General features: G+C 36.4%; 1 protein-coding gene across 5 annotated transcripts in view; it reads left to right on the top strand.

Annotated features, from left to right (window-relative positions):
• Positions 1-14,947, top strand: part of Galk2 (galactokinase 2) — a 120,089-nt gene that overhangs the window by 21,784 nt on the left and 83,358 nt on the right. For all 5 annotated transcript variants that reach the window (XM_047538484.1, XM_047538482.1, XM_047538485.1 and 2 more), the window contains one exon: positions 4,932-5,055. In XM_047538484.1, the coding sequence (XP_047394440.1) occupies positions 4,932-5,055 (124 nt within the window). The remainder of the gene's footprint in view (positions 1-4,931; positions 5,056-14,947) is intronic.

The raw sequence follows: 14,947 nt of genomic DNA, 5'->3' as shown, positions 1-14,947 counted from the left end.
ATCTTTTAGGCTGAAACTGGAGTCTCCTTGCTTCCTGGTAGACATAATGTATCACTTTATCCTGCAGCCAGTTCTTCAGGCATTGTTTTGTATGACAGGTAGAAGAATTCAAAATTGTCCTATACAAAAGCATTTCCCACCAAAACAAGGTTTATATCTTTATGCAACACATACCTTACTGAGAAAAGGAAACAGTACATTTCTGTTTCACCTTATTGTGTTTATGTTCAGTTATTGTCTTGACCACTGTCTTGAATATCTGCTATTTTTTCTTTTTTGTTTGTTTTGGATAGTATTTTGTCTACTTAAGGAGCTGACTTTTCCATAGAGAGACTCTAGAGTCTAAAATTATCAAGAACAATTAGCTTATTTGTGCCTTCACTTATGATCTCTTGTATTAATAATAAAAATCCTTAGTATTTTCCTAAAACAAAACAAAACAAACAAACAAACAAACAAACAAAAAACAAAAACAGAAGCCAAAAGACAACCGAGTCTCATGGAAACGTGTACTAGAGTAGGGGCAGTGCTAAGGAAGAAAGCAGCAAGCATTTTTTTTTTTTTTTTTTAAATTTCACTATAGTCCTCTGTTACAAGATGGTTAACTTTAAGGTCTAAGTGATGAACTCCATGTTTGGACAACTGAGTGGTACTGTTTTCTAAGTGAGGGAAGGGGAGGAAGTTAAGAACTTATTTTTCAGCTTGAAATGCCTTTGGCAAGCCAGGAAAAGCACTAGGATATGACCTTCTGAAGTTCATTGAGGGAAATGTGGGGTTGAAGCTAAAGATTTGTTATGTATCCTCTATGTGGCAGGCATGAGAATAGCCTTGGTGAAAATTAAAAGGCATAGTTCTACCCTCATAGAACAATCTAATGGCATTATTTTTTAAAAAAATATTTTTAGTTGCAGGTGGACACAATACCTTTATTTGGTTTATTTAGTTTCATGTGTTGCTAGGTATCGAATCCAGTGCCTCACATATGCTAGGCAAACTCTCTATTACTGAGCCCCAGTCCTCTAATGGCAATTATGATGGAGTTCTTAAGCACTTTGATAGCGTTGCCTTCAGACTGTGTCCAGCAGAGCCCTCGGAATTCATTGGGGTTTCCTCCGGGGCTACTATTGAGTAGGGAGGCCACCCATGCAAACAGCTCAACAAGAAGAACCTCTTGTTTAACATTTTCACTTTTTTCACATCCATGTAAAATTCCATTTGAACAAGAATATCTACAGCTAAAATACTTCTTAAAATTTTTGATAGGGAAGTGCAGGGTACAATAGAAGTTCATAGGAAGGTCATCCAATCCAGAATTGAAGAGCTAGAGAAGTCTCTTGGAGGAAGTTATAAGTCGTGACTCTAGGATGAATAAGTTTTATCATGAGAAAATGGAATTGAGAGCTGAAAAAAAAAATCCAGGTGTCAGGGGAGAACTAAAAGTAAATCTTTTTCATAATGAAAAATACAAATATATAAAAAATTGCAATAGTGTAGTGAACTCCCATGTATTTATCATCTAGCTTCAATTATTATCAATTCAGGTAATCTTATTTTATTTTGAAGCCAATTATTGAAAACTTAAAAATATAGGATATTTGGTATAGTTACTGGGGAAAGGGTCACAATGGAGTAAAGTCAAGGGAAAGGGTGAAGATAACTGAGGAACAGGTAAAGCAGAATGCCCATGAAGGCAAGAAGGACTGGTGTCCAGAGCATAGGAAGAAGTCCACTTTGACTTTTAACAGAAGACAAGAAAGAAAAGTATGTCTGTGGAAGTCGGTAAATGAATAATTTTAGTATAGAAGATTGAGGGAGTTTGTGTGAGGGGTAGTAGAAGGAAGGAACTGGAAATTTAGGAAGGCAAAAAATTATAAATAGTTCTTGTGAAGAATGGGAGAGGGAAATGATTGTATAAATGAAAGGTTTGCTGAATACGACCGAGATCTAGTTAAAAGCTGGAGATACAAGATAGATAAAGGTTACAAGAGAATGACAGTAGACTGAAGAAGTTAATAATATTGGTAGGAGAGCAGGTAAACCTTGGAATCTATGCTGAGCAGAAAAAGAAAGGAAAGTAGGAACTTATGAAGTAGAGAAGGCAAAGAACTAAATGTGAAAGGCAGGTGAATGGGAGAAACTGAGTGAGAAATGGTAGGATGGAAGTTTTAGTAAAAAGTATGAGATTTGAAATAATTTTCATAGGTAAAAAATTCCAAGTGATAAGAAAGTCTACAGTCATTATTGGATTTGTCAAGGCCATGGGAGTAGATGGCTGAGGTAGAGAGGAGGTCAGACTCTCTGGAGGCCAAGAAATTGAGAAGCTGGGGTCTTGGACTAAGATTTGCGTGGATGTTACCCAGTTTGTTGCAGGATGGTGAAGAAGAGGGAAATGGAACCACTTGCTGAGGTCTTTAGTGAGGATTGGTGTGGCTAAGAAGTCATAGATGAAAGTCGTGAGGAGGAGAGAATGTGGCATAAGCCTCAGAAGAAATACAGGGAAAGGGTCTGGAAATGCAGAGTAGGAGGAGGACATCAACTTCTCTCAATTGCCAGAAGATTGTTAAGAAGCAGTATCCTCAGAGAAGAACCAAGTTTCACTTGGTTTTGGGGGTAGGATTTTCCTGAAAAAATAATTCATATTCTTGTAAATTTGTTGACTATTTTCTGATTTAAAAAGGTGTAGGAGGTTTGTAAATGATTCTAACATAAGTAGTTAGTACATGGGATAAAGTGAATTTCAGTTTTTCTTAAAAACACTATTATACTTTCCATCAATAATATTTTTGTACCTCATAATAGTTTTGTTATACTTCCTTTCTAGTAGTTTCTGCTCCTTCCCCACCCCTTCAACTGGGGTGATTTCTTTTTTTTTTTTTTTTAATCAGTTTTGACAAAGGGAGAAATTGTTAATTTTCAGAAGGCTACCATTCATGCTGCCACCTTCCCAACAGAATGATGCCTCCCTAGAGTTCTGTTTATTTGAATATGTGTTTTCTACTTGTTTTATATTGTTGTCCTTTTGAAGGTAATTGGAGAAAGATAACTTTGAAAACCAGCTCTACAGTTATCATTGTTAATCCCCCACAAAACTTTTTTATGTCATTTTAAAGAGCAAATTAATGTGGAAAGAAAATACTTATTCCCTGTAATAATACGTAGAATAATAATATAATTATGCAATTGAATTGTCTTTTATTAAATTTGTGTTTCTTAGTTGATTATTATCTGAAGTTGATTTATATCTGAAGCAATCAGATATAAAAAATTTGTAACCAGGGAAATAAATGAACTTGCTTAACTCATCTTTCTTGAATTTGCTGTTTTGCGTTTAAGTCTTATGTATAATGACCTTGAGTTTAAGTGGTAATTTGGGTAAAATATTATACTATAATAGGAAAAAAAATTCCTGCTGGTGATTCATACAAGAATTTGAATGAAAAGAATAGTTTGTTTCCTGTTGCAAGTACAGTTTAAATATCTTTTTATAGTTTCCTTTTCTTTTTCTTAGCCTTGTCTAGCACATTAAACACAACTTATCAGAGCTGATCTAATTGCTAAACATTTGGTTAGGTCACAGTGATAACCATAATCCTTATTTGGAGAGCTCATTGGCTGATAAGGAAGAGGCTGGAACTCAAATAATGCTAATATAAGGGAGAATGTACTTAAGGCTTCATTGTTCATATTTTAAAAGTTAATACAAAAAAAGCAACAGAAAAGGAGATACTACTTTTTTTGTTTCATTCTTTTTTTCACATTTTTTTGTTTGTGCATTATACTTGCACATAATGATGGGTTTTGGTGTTACATATTTGTACATGCATACAATATAACAATATAATTTGGCCAATAGATCTCCCCAACACTTTCCCTCTCCCTCACCACCTCCCACACCTTGGTCCCTTTCTTCTACTGATCTTCTTTTGATTTAATGAGATTTGCTCACACCTTTCTTTTCCTTTTACCTCTAGCTTCCACATACTGGAGATGACATATGACCCTTAACCTTGAGTTTGACTTATTTCGCTTAACATAATAGTCTCTATCTAGTTTCATTCATTTTCCTGCAAATGACATAATTTCATTTTTCTTTATGGCTGAGTAAAACTTCACTGTGTATATATACCACAATTTCTTTATTCTTTTATCGGTTGATGGATACCTAGGTTGGCTCTATAGTTTGGCTACTGTGAATTGTGCTGCTATAAACATGAGTATGCATGTACATACTCATATTTATTTTAGGATAAATACTGAGGAGTGGTATAGCTGGATCATATGGTGGTTCCATGTCTAGTCTTTTGAGAAATCTCCATACTGATTTCCTTAGTGGTTGTACTAATTTACAGCCCCATTAATAATGTAAAAATGTTCCTTTTTCTCTACATCTTCTCCAGCATTTATCATTACTTGTATTCTTGATGACTGCCATTCTGATTGGTATGAGATGAAATTTCAGGGTAGTTTTGGTTTGCATTTCCCTAATTGCTAATGATGTTGAACAGTTTTTCATTTATTTGTTGGTCATTTGTATTTCTTCTTTTAAAAGTATCTGTTTAATTCATTTGCCCATATATTACTTGGGTCACTTGATTTTTTGGTGGAGATATACTTTTCTTGATGCTCATATAGCTAGTCACATAATATAAATTTTGAAAATGGTCATTACGAATTAGAAATTGGAAGAAAAGCTTAAAATTAAAGGAATTTAAAACATTGACAGAAACTAACTAATATACTTATGGCTGGTAGAAGTTCCTAGCTCAGATGTGTGGGGTAAAAAGAAAACCAAATAACTTTCTTCCTATAGTATGTTTACTTCCTGTTAAAACATGACTTGTGGTCAAGTTTTTCCTGTATGTCAACTTAACTTGGGCATTGTTTATTTCATATGGTAGCAATGATTTTAAAAAATGCCATCTCTTTTCTAGGAGAGCACATAGATTACTGTGGATATTCTGTTCTTCCTATGGCTGTAGAACAAGATATGTTAATAGCTGTGGAACCCGTGAAAACACACATTCTCCAATTGGCCAACACAAATCCCTTGTATCCGTGAGTATTTATGATTGCCTGATGTGTGTATAATCTGTGTTTGTGAAGTATAGTGGTGTATTTGTACCCAAATGGACTCTTTAGAAGATATCAAATTTATAGAAAGTTATGTAATTTATTGATATTTTTACCTGATATTTACTATTTAAGGCTACTATTTAATGTTTGTTCATTTTGTTCATTCATTTAAGAAACATTTACTGAAGACTTAACCATGTACTACACATTGTCTTAGATACTGGGCAATCTCTCCTTGCCCAGAAGGTACTTATCATCTACTGAAGTAACAGTCTCCAGCAAAGGCTGTTGTGTTGTCTTTCCTTTGTTACTATGACATCCTTTAATTCTCTTGTGAGAACATCTAATTAGAAGGTATTATGATTTTCTGTTTATTTACCTGTATCTCTCAGTAGAGTATAAGGTTTTTGACTTTATTGTTGTTTTCTTTCATGTTCTAGCCTCAGTATGAGACAATTTGATGCATAATAGGGGTTTCTAGTATATGTACTTTGTTAAGATAAGGAAGTTGTTTTTTTTTAAATTTCTAGTTTACTAAGATTAAAACATTTGATGGTTCCATTGACTTATCTTAATTCCATTAACATACTATCTGATAATTGTAGCTTTATAACACATCCTGAAATCAGATAGTATAAGTCCCCTAATGTTGTCTTTTTCAAAGTGATTTTGATTATTCTAATTCATGGTGTTTGCTTAGTAATTTTAGAATTGGCTATTCAAATTCAATGAGAAAGTATGCCAAGATTATGATTAGAGTTGTATTGAATGTATAATTTGGGAAGAATTGGATCTTAGCAATCTTGAATCTTTCAGTCCTTGAATCTTTCTCCCCATTTATTTAAGTCTTTAGTTTCTCTCAGAAATATTTTGTAGTTTTTGGAATACATGTCTTTTACATCTTTTGTCAAATTTCTAAATATTTCACATTTTTGACACTATTGTTACTGTACATTTTCTAGCCCTATACCAGATATACACAGGATAGACACTGGGAAAATGTTGGAGGAACAAGTGAATGAATGAATAAAGTGTGTAAGTGAAATGTATTAGGTAGTCACTCCTGTAGACTTATTTTCAGGAATTTTATTCTCAGAATTCTACAATGTGGGGGTAGGAGTAGAGAAAACATATAGGTGATAAAATGCAGGAATGAGGTTGGTGAGAAAAATGAGTGACTGCTTTTGAAATTTAGGAAACAACTAAGCAGAAAGGCCAGATAAGAATACTAGAAAGAGTGAACATAAATAGCTAATTAAAGAACAGATTTTTTTTTCTTATGAAGGTTTAGCCTGTACCTCTGATTCTGTAGGAATTGGCACTGTTCACCTTTTCCCTTTATGTTGCTTATCTTGCTTTCTACCTCTAGGCAAATTTCCTCCTCTTTTTTTCTGAATACACACCTTTTCTTCTCTTTTTTTTTAATGACTTACAAGATCCTCTCTTAACTAGGAACATAACCCATCAGATTTGCTAATATATTTTATCTGCTTCCAAATTCTGTAACCCTTTGTTGACTGTAGATAGCATATTTAACTTCCATAGTTAACAACAGAATGAAATATTTGTGAGCTGGAATCAGGCTGTATCCTTGGAAAGACACTAAACCTTTCTGAGTCTCCTGAAAGGTCTTTCCTCTTCACCCACTGCTGGTCTATGGAAACAGTACCCTCTCAGCCTCATGTCCCACTTCATATTACACATTATCACATAACTTTACTGTTTTGTAGTGATTTGTGTTTATGTCATCTTGGCTAGATTACAAATTCTTAAAAGACAAGTCCTCTGCCATTTGCCTTTATATTCCTCTGCATATCTTGTGCACTTAAGTGATCAGTCACTAAATATTTTTTGATAGAGATTATGTATCCACATTACTGAGTTAAGAAAGACATGGAAGGTATAGATTTCAATAACTGGTACATAGTAGATATTTAGTAAATTATATGGAAAACATTTTCATCTCACTCCAATCAGAATGGCAATTATCAAGAATACAAGCAACATAAATGTTGGTGAGGATGTGGGGAAAAAGGTATACTCATATATTGCTGGTGGGATTGCAAAATGGTGCAACCATTATGGAAAGCAGTATGGAGATTCCTCAGAAAACTTGGAATGGAACCACCATCTGACCCAGCTCTCCCACTCCTTGGTTTATATCCAAAGGACTTAAAAATCAGCATATTATAGTGATGCAGCCACATCTATGTTTATAGCAGCTCAATTCACAATAGCTAAGCTGTGGAGCCAACCTAGAAGTCCTTCAATGGATGAATGGATGAAGAAAATGTGCCATATATATATGATGGAATTTTACTCAGCTTTTTAAAGAAGAATCAAATTATGGCATTTGCTGGTAAATGGATGGAGATGGGGAATATCATACTAAGTGAAATAAGCTAAACCCAAAAAACCAAAGGTCAAATGTTTTCTCTGATATGTGGATGTTAATTCACAATAAGAGGGGAGGATAGGGAAGAATAGAGGTACTTTATAATAGGTAGAGGGGAGGGAGAGGAGGGGAAAGGGTATGGGGGTAGGAAGGATATAGAGTGAAACCAACATTAATTACCTCATGTACATATATGACTGCATGACCAATGTGATCCTACAATATGTATAATCAGAAAAGTGAGAAATTATACTCCATTTATGTATGATCTATCAAAATGTATAAATGCATTCTACTGTCATATAAAACAAATTAGAACAAATAAAAAATTTTAATTAAAACATGGGGGATGTTGCCTTGCTTTCCCCTTTTCTGTTGCTCCTTGCCAAGTTCATAGATTTTATTCTTTGACTGATTTAGGAGTCTGTCTTATCTATTTATCTTTAGTTTTCAAGTTTTCTTCATCAAAGAAGTCACAAAATAGCACAAAGAATTCACACATATCCTTGAATATATATCCTCAATGCATCATATCAAGGAGGCACATGATGTCCTTTTATTGGTGGTGTTAAGTCTGAATATTTGGTTAAAGTGGTGTCTGCCAGATTTTTCTACCATAAAGTTATTATTTTTTTTAATTAAAAATATTTGGGGATCCAAGATGGCGGCCTAGAGGGAGACTGCACCCCCAGTCGCTCCAGAACCCAGGAGTTAAGAAGGGGAGGCATTGAGAGACTCGGACTGAAGTGAAGCCACGGGTGAGTCTGCCCACTGGGTAAAGCTCGGCCCGGGTGGCAGGCCCAGATAGAGGTGGCTTATCGGAGCCGGGCAGGGCAGCTAGAGTCATACACAGGCAGTCCTGCGCACTCCGGCGGTGGGCCCCGCCCACACAGCCAGCTTCTCCAGGTTCTCGGAACGGAACTGGCCCGCTAGTGAGAGCCTGTCTGAACAGAGCAGGCTCCGAGTCCTGGAGCCGCTGCAGTGCAGTGTACTCCTGCAAAGAACCAGCGGAGAGCCTCGATCTGCAAGCAGCCTCAGGGATCAGGGCAGGGCAGCCGGAGACCTCTTTAGGCGGCTCTGCCCACTCCGGCTGCGGGCTCTCTTCACGGGGCGATCCAAGATGGTGGCCTAGAGGGAGACTGCACCCCCAGTCGCTCCAGAACCCAGGAGTTAAGAGGGGGAGGCACAGAGAGACTCGGACTGAAATAGAGCCACGGGTGAGTCTGCCCACTGGGTAAAGCTCAGCCCGGGTGGCAGGCCCAGATAGAGGTGGCTTATTGGAGCCGGGCAGGGCAGCTAGAGTCTTCCCAAGGTAGCCTTCCACACTCCGGCAGTGGGCTCTTCCCACACGGCCAGCTGCACGGTGCAGGCCCACAGTGAGAGCATTTCTGCACAGAGCCAGTTCCAAACCGTGGAACCAGTAGGGGGCTAGGGGCAGTTTTCTTCGGATGAGCTGCTTTATCAGATTCCTCCATCAGGCTACTGAAGGCTGGGAGGTGATACACTGGAAATCTACTGGGACACTATAAGCCAATAGCAGAAAACTGCAATATCTCAGGGTCCCACTGACAACTGACCAATATGAGAAAACAAGGGAAGAAAATGTCCCAAACAAACCTAGATACTACATCAATAAAACCCAATGACAGCACAGCAGAAGGAATGTCAGAAAGGGAGTTCAGAATGTACGTAATTAAAACGATCAGGGAAGCTAATGAGGAGATGAAAGAGCAAATGCAGGCATTGAAGGAGGAGATGAAAGAGCAAATGCAGGCATTAAATGATCGCACCAATCAACAGTTAAAAGACCAAATACGGGAAGCAAGAGATCATTTCAATAAAGAGTTAGAGATACTGAAAAAAAAACCAAACTGAAATCCTTGAAATGAAGGAAACAATAAACCAAGTTAAAAACTCCATAGAAAGCATAACCAATAGGATAGAACACCTGGAAGACAGAACCTCAGACATTGAAGACAAATTATTTAATCTTGAAAGTAAAGTTGGCCAAACAGAAAAGATGGTAAGAAATCATGAACAGAATCTACAAGAATTATGGGATATCATGAAAAGGCCAAATTTAAGAATTATTGGGATTGAGGAAGGCTTAGAGAAACAAACCAAAGGAATGAACAATCTATTCAATGAAATAATAACAGAAAATTTCCCAAATCTGAAGAATGAAATGGAAAACCAAGTACAAGAGGCTTATAGAACTCCAAACATACAAAATTACAACAGACCCACACCAAGGCACATTATTATGAAAATACCTAACATACAAAATAAAGACAGAATTTTAAAGGCTGCGAGAGAAAAGAATCAAATTACATTCAGGGGGAAACCAATAAGAATATCAGCAGATTTTTCAATCCAGACCCTAAAAGCTAGAAGGGCCTGGAGCAACATATACCAAGCCCTGAAAGAAAACGGATGCCAACCAAGAATCTTATACCCAGCAAAACTTACCTTCAAATTAGACGATGAAATAAGATCCTTCCATGATAAACAAAAGCTAAAGGAATTTACAAAAAGAAAGCCAGGATTACAGAACATTCTCAGCAAAATATTCCATGAGGAAGAGATGAAAAACAACGATGCAAATCAGCAACAGGAGGCGCTAGCCTAAAGGAATAGCCAAATAAAGGAGAAACCAAATCATGTCAAAAACAAATATGAGTCAATTGACTGGGAATACAAATCATATCACAATAATAACCCTGAATGTTAATGGCCTGAATTCATCAATCAAAAGACACAGACTGGCAGATTGGATTAAAAAGAAAAATCCAACAATATGCTGCCTGCAAGAGACTCATCTCATAGAAAGAGACACCCATAGACTAAAGGTGAAAGGATGGGGAAAAACATACCATGCACACGGACACAGCAAAAAAGCTGGAGTATCCATCCTCATCTCAGATAATGTGGACTTCAAACCAAAACTAGTCAGAAGGGATAAAGAAGGACATTACATGCTGCTTAAGGGAAGCATAAATCAGCAAGACATAACAATCATAAATATCTATGCCCCGAACATTGGCTCATCCACGTACGTCAAACAAATCCTTCTCAATTCCAGAAATCAAATAGACCACAACACAATAATACTAGGCGATTTTAACACACCTCTCTCACCACTGGATAGATCGTCCAAACAAAAATTGAATAAAGAAACTATAGATCTCAACAACACAATCAGCAATTTAGACTTAACGGACATATATAGAATATACCATCCAACAAAGAACGAATACACTTTCTTCTCAGCAGCACATGGATCCTTCTCTAAAATAGACCATATTTTATGCCACAAAGCTACTGTTAGCAAATACAAGAAGATAGAGATACTACCTTGTACTCTATCAGATCATAATGGATTGAAATTAGAAATAAATGACAGAATAAAAAACAGAAACTTCTCCAATACCTGGAGACTAAATAATACACTATTATATGATGAATGGATAACAGAAGACATCAGGAGGGAAATAAAAAAATTCTTAGAAGTAAACGAGAACAAAGACACATCATATCAAAATCTCTGGGACACTATGAAAGCAGTACTTAGAGGAAGATTTATTTCATGGGGTGCATTCAAAAAAAGAAGTAGAAATCAACAAATAAACAACTTAACACTACAGCTCAAAGCGCTAGAAAAAGAAGAGCAGACCAATACCAAAAGTAGTAGAAGACAGGAAATAGTTAAAATCAGAGCCGAAATCAACGAAATCGAAACAAAAGAAACAATCGGAAAAATTAACAAAATAAATAGTTGGTTCTTTGAAAAAATAAATAAAATTGATAAACCCTTAGCCACACTAACAAAGAGAAAGAGGGAGAAAACTCAAATTACTAAAATTCGGAATGAACAAGGAAACATCACAACAGACACAAGTGAAATACAAAACATAATTAGAAGCTATTTCGAAAATCTATACTCCAACAAAACAGAAAACCTCGAAGACATCAACAAATTTCTAGAGACATATGAACTACCTAAACTGAACGAGGAGGACATACACAACTTAAATAAACCAATTTCAAGCAATGAAATAGAAGAGGTCATCAAAAGCCTACCAACAAAGAAAAGTCCAGGACCAGATGGGTTCTCAGCCGAGTTCTACAAAACCTTTAAAGAAGAGCTCATTCCAATACTCCTCAAACTATTCCATGAAATAGAAGAGGAGGGAACCCTACCAAACTCATTCTATAAAGCCAATATCACCCTGATACCTAAACCAGACAGAGACACATCGAGGAAAGAAAATTTCAGACCAATATCCTTAATGAACATCGATGCAAAAATTCTCAACAAAATTTTAGCAAATCGCATACAAATATATATTAAAAAGATAGTACACCACGATCAAGTGGGTTTTATCCCAGGGATGCAAGGTTGGTTCAACATTCGGAAATCAATAAATGTCATTCACCATATCAACAGACTTAAAGTTAAGAATCACATGATTATTTCAATAGATGCAGAAAAAGCATTTGATAAAATACAGCATCCCTTCATGCTCAAAACACTAGAAAAAATTGGGGTAGTGGGAACATTCCTAAACATTATAAAGGCAATCTACGCTAAACCCATGGCTAATATCATTCTAAATGGTGAAAAACTGAAAGCGTTCCCCCTAAAAACTGGAACAAGGCAGGGATGCCCTCTTTCACCGCTTCTATTCAACATCGTCCTTGAGACTCTAGCCAGAGCAATCAGACAAACCAAAGAAATTAAAGGGATACGAATAGGAAAAGAACTCAAACTATCCCTGTTCGCTGATGACATGATTATATATTTAGAGGAACCTGGAAATTCCACCAGAAAACTTTTAGAACTCATAAGTGAATTCAGTAAAGTAGCAGGTTACAAGATCAATGCTCATAAATCCAATGCATTTTTATACATAAGTGATGAATCTTCAGAAAGAGAAATTAGGAAAACTACCCCATTCACAATAGCATCGAAAAAAATAAAATACTTGGGAATCAATCTCACAAAAGAGGTGAAAGACCTCTACAATGAGAACTACAGAACACTAAAGAAAGAAATTCAAGAAAACCTTAGAAGATGGAAAGATCTCCCATGTTCCTGGATAGGCAGAATTAATATCGTCAAAATGGCTATACTACCTAAAGTGCTATACAGATTCAATGCAATTCCAATTAAAATCCCAATGATGTACCTTGCAGAAATAGAGCAAGCAATTATGAAATTCATCTGGAAGAATAAAAAACCTAGAATAGCTAAAGCAATCCTCAGTAGCAAGAGCGAAGCAGGGGGTATTGCAATACCAGATCTTCAACTCTACTACAAAGCAATAGTAACAAAAACGGCATGGTATTGGTACCAAAATAGACAGGTAGATCAATGGTACAGAATAGAGGACATGGACACAAACCCAAATAAATACAATTTTCTCATACTAGACAAAGGTTCCAACAATATGCAATGGAGAAAAGATAGCCTCTTCAACAAATGGTGCTGGGAAAACTGGAAAACTATATGCAATAGAATGAAATTAAACCCCTATCTCTCACCCTACACAAAACTCAACTCAAAATGGATCAAGGACCTCGGAATCAGATCAGAGAACCTGCATCTTATAGAAGAAAAAGTAGGTCCAAATCTTCAACTTGTTGGCTTAGGATCAGACTTCCTTAACAGGACTCCCATAGCACAAGAAATAAAAGCAAGAATCAACAACTGGGATGGATTCAAACTAAAAAGCTTTCTCTCAGCAAAGGAAACTATCAGAAATGTGAAGAGAGAGCCTACAGAGTGGGAGAATATTTTTGCCAACCATACCTCAGATAGAGCGCTAATTTCCAGAATCTATAAAGAACTCAAAAAACTCTACACGAAGAATACAAATAATCCAATCAACAAATGGGCTAAGGAAATGAACAGACACTTCACAGAAGAAGATGTACAAGTAATCAACAGATATATGAAAAAATGTTCAACATCCCTAGTAATAAGAGAAATGCAAATCAAAACTACCCTAAGATTTCATCTCACCCCAATTAGAATGGCGATTATCAAGAATATAAGCAACAATAGGTGTTGGCGAGGATGTGGTGAAAAAGGAACACTCATACATTGCTGGTGGGGTTGCAAATTAGTGCAGCCACTCTGGAAAGCAGTGTGGAGATTCCTCAGAAAGCTTGGAATGGAAACACCATTTGACCCAGCTATCCCACTCCTTGGCCTATACCCAAAGGACTTAAAATCAGCATACTACAGAGATACAGCAACATCAATGTTCATTGCTGCTCAATTCACCATAGCCAGATTGTGGAACCAACCTAGATGCCCTTCAGTTGATGAATGGATAAAGAAACTGTGGCATATTTATACAATGGAATATTACTCCGCAATGAAGAATGATAAAATTATGGCATTTGTAGGCAAATGGTCGAAATTGGAGAATATCATGCTAAGTGAGATAAGCCAATCTCAAAAAACTAAAGGACGAATGATCTCGCTGATAAGCGGATGAGGACATATAATGGGGGGTGGGAGGGGCTAGCATTAGGTTTAGGGTTAGGTTTAGAGTTAGGCTAAGGAGAGCGGTAAGAATGAAGGAAAGAAGGACTGTGTAGAGGGAAAAGAGGGGTGGGAGGGGTGGGAGGGGTGGGGGGGAGGGGAAAAATAAAATAAACATCATTACCCTATGTAAACGTAAAAAAATAAAATAAAATAAAAAAAAATAAATAAATAAAAAAAAATTTGTCAGGGAAGTACTTAAATTTTGTGTAAATATTTTTTTTCTCATCAGACTTTTACTTTAATTTTAGCATCCATTGATGAGTCTTTCCTGAATCAGTTATCCTGGAATTCAGCATGTAGTGATTTTTTTATTTCTATAATTTCTTCTACATTTATTGGTTGGCATTTTGCTACAGGGAAGAGTTTTTCCATTCTCTATCATTTATCTATTTATTCTTTTGTTAATTTATATCAGTATAGATTCACAGAATATTATTCCCTCAATGGGTTATGATCCATTAGAATAATTATTTGTTTTGATTGTTATTTCTTTTTCTTAAACACCACAGATGGTCAAATAGGATGGGTGGCAGAGAGTGTGGGGAAAGAGGGCTTTGAGTACTCCTGTTTCATTTGGGGGTCTGCCAAACTGCAGGCCCAGAGGATAAAGCATTCATGTGGTTTACACCAGCTTAACAAGGACCAACATGAAAGAGAAAATGGTTGTAGATTATACTAAAATATATTGGTTCCTTTCTGGTTTCAGGAAATAAGAGGGGTCAGTTAAAGGCAGTGTAGTCATTAAGGCTACTACAACTTCCTCCTTAACTTTTAGCAGCTGGAGATGTTCATTGTTTTGGGGTAGACTGTAGTACATAGATTCAAAGTAAAGGGAAAAGGAGATGTCAGTATCACTGTGTTGGCACAAGATGGCAGCAGTCAGCCATTGATTTTGTAGTTCGAGGCCTAAGGTTTAAATTAAC

This window comes from Sciurus carolinensis, chromosome 2, assembly GCF_902686445.1.
Source record: "Sciurus carolinensis chromosome 2, mSciCar1.2, whole genome shotgun sequence".
In the NCBI taxonomy this organism is placed as follows: Eukaryota; Metazoa; Chordata; class Mammalia; order Rodentia; family Sciuridae; genus Sciurus; species Sciurus carolinensis.
Note: the sequence above shows the minus strand (reverse complement) of the source record. Positions and strands in the feature narration are given on the sequence as shown.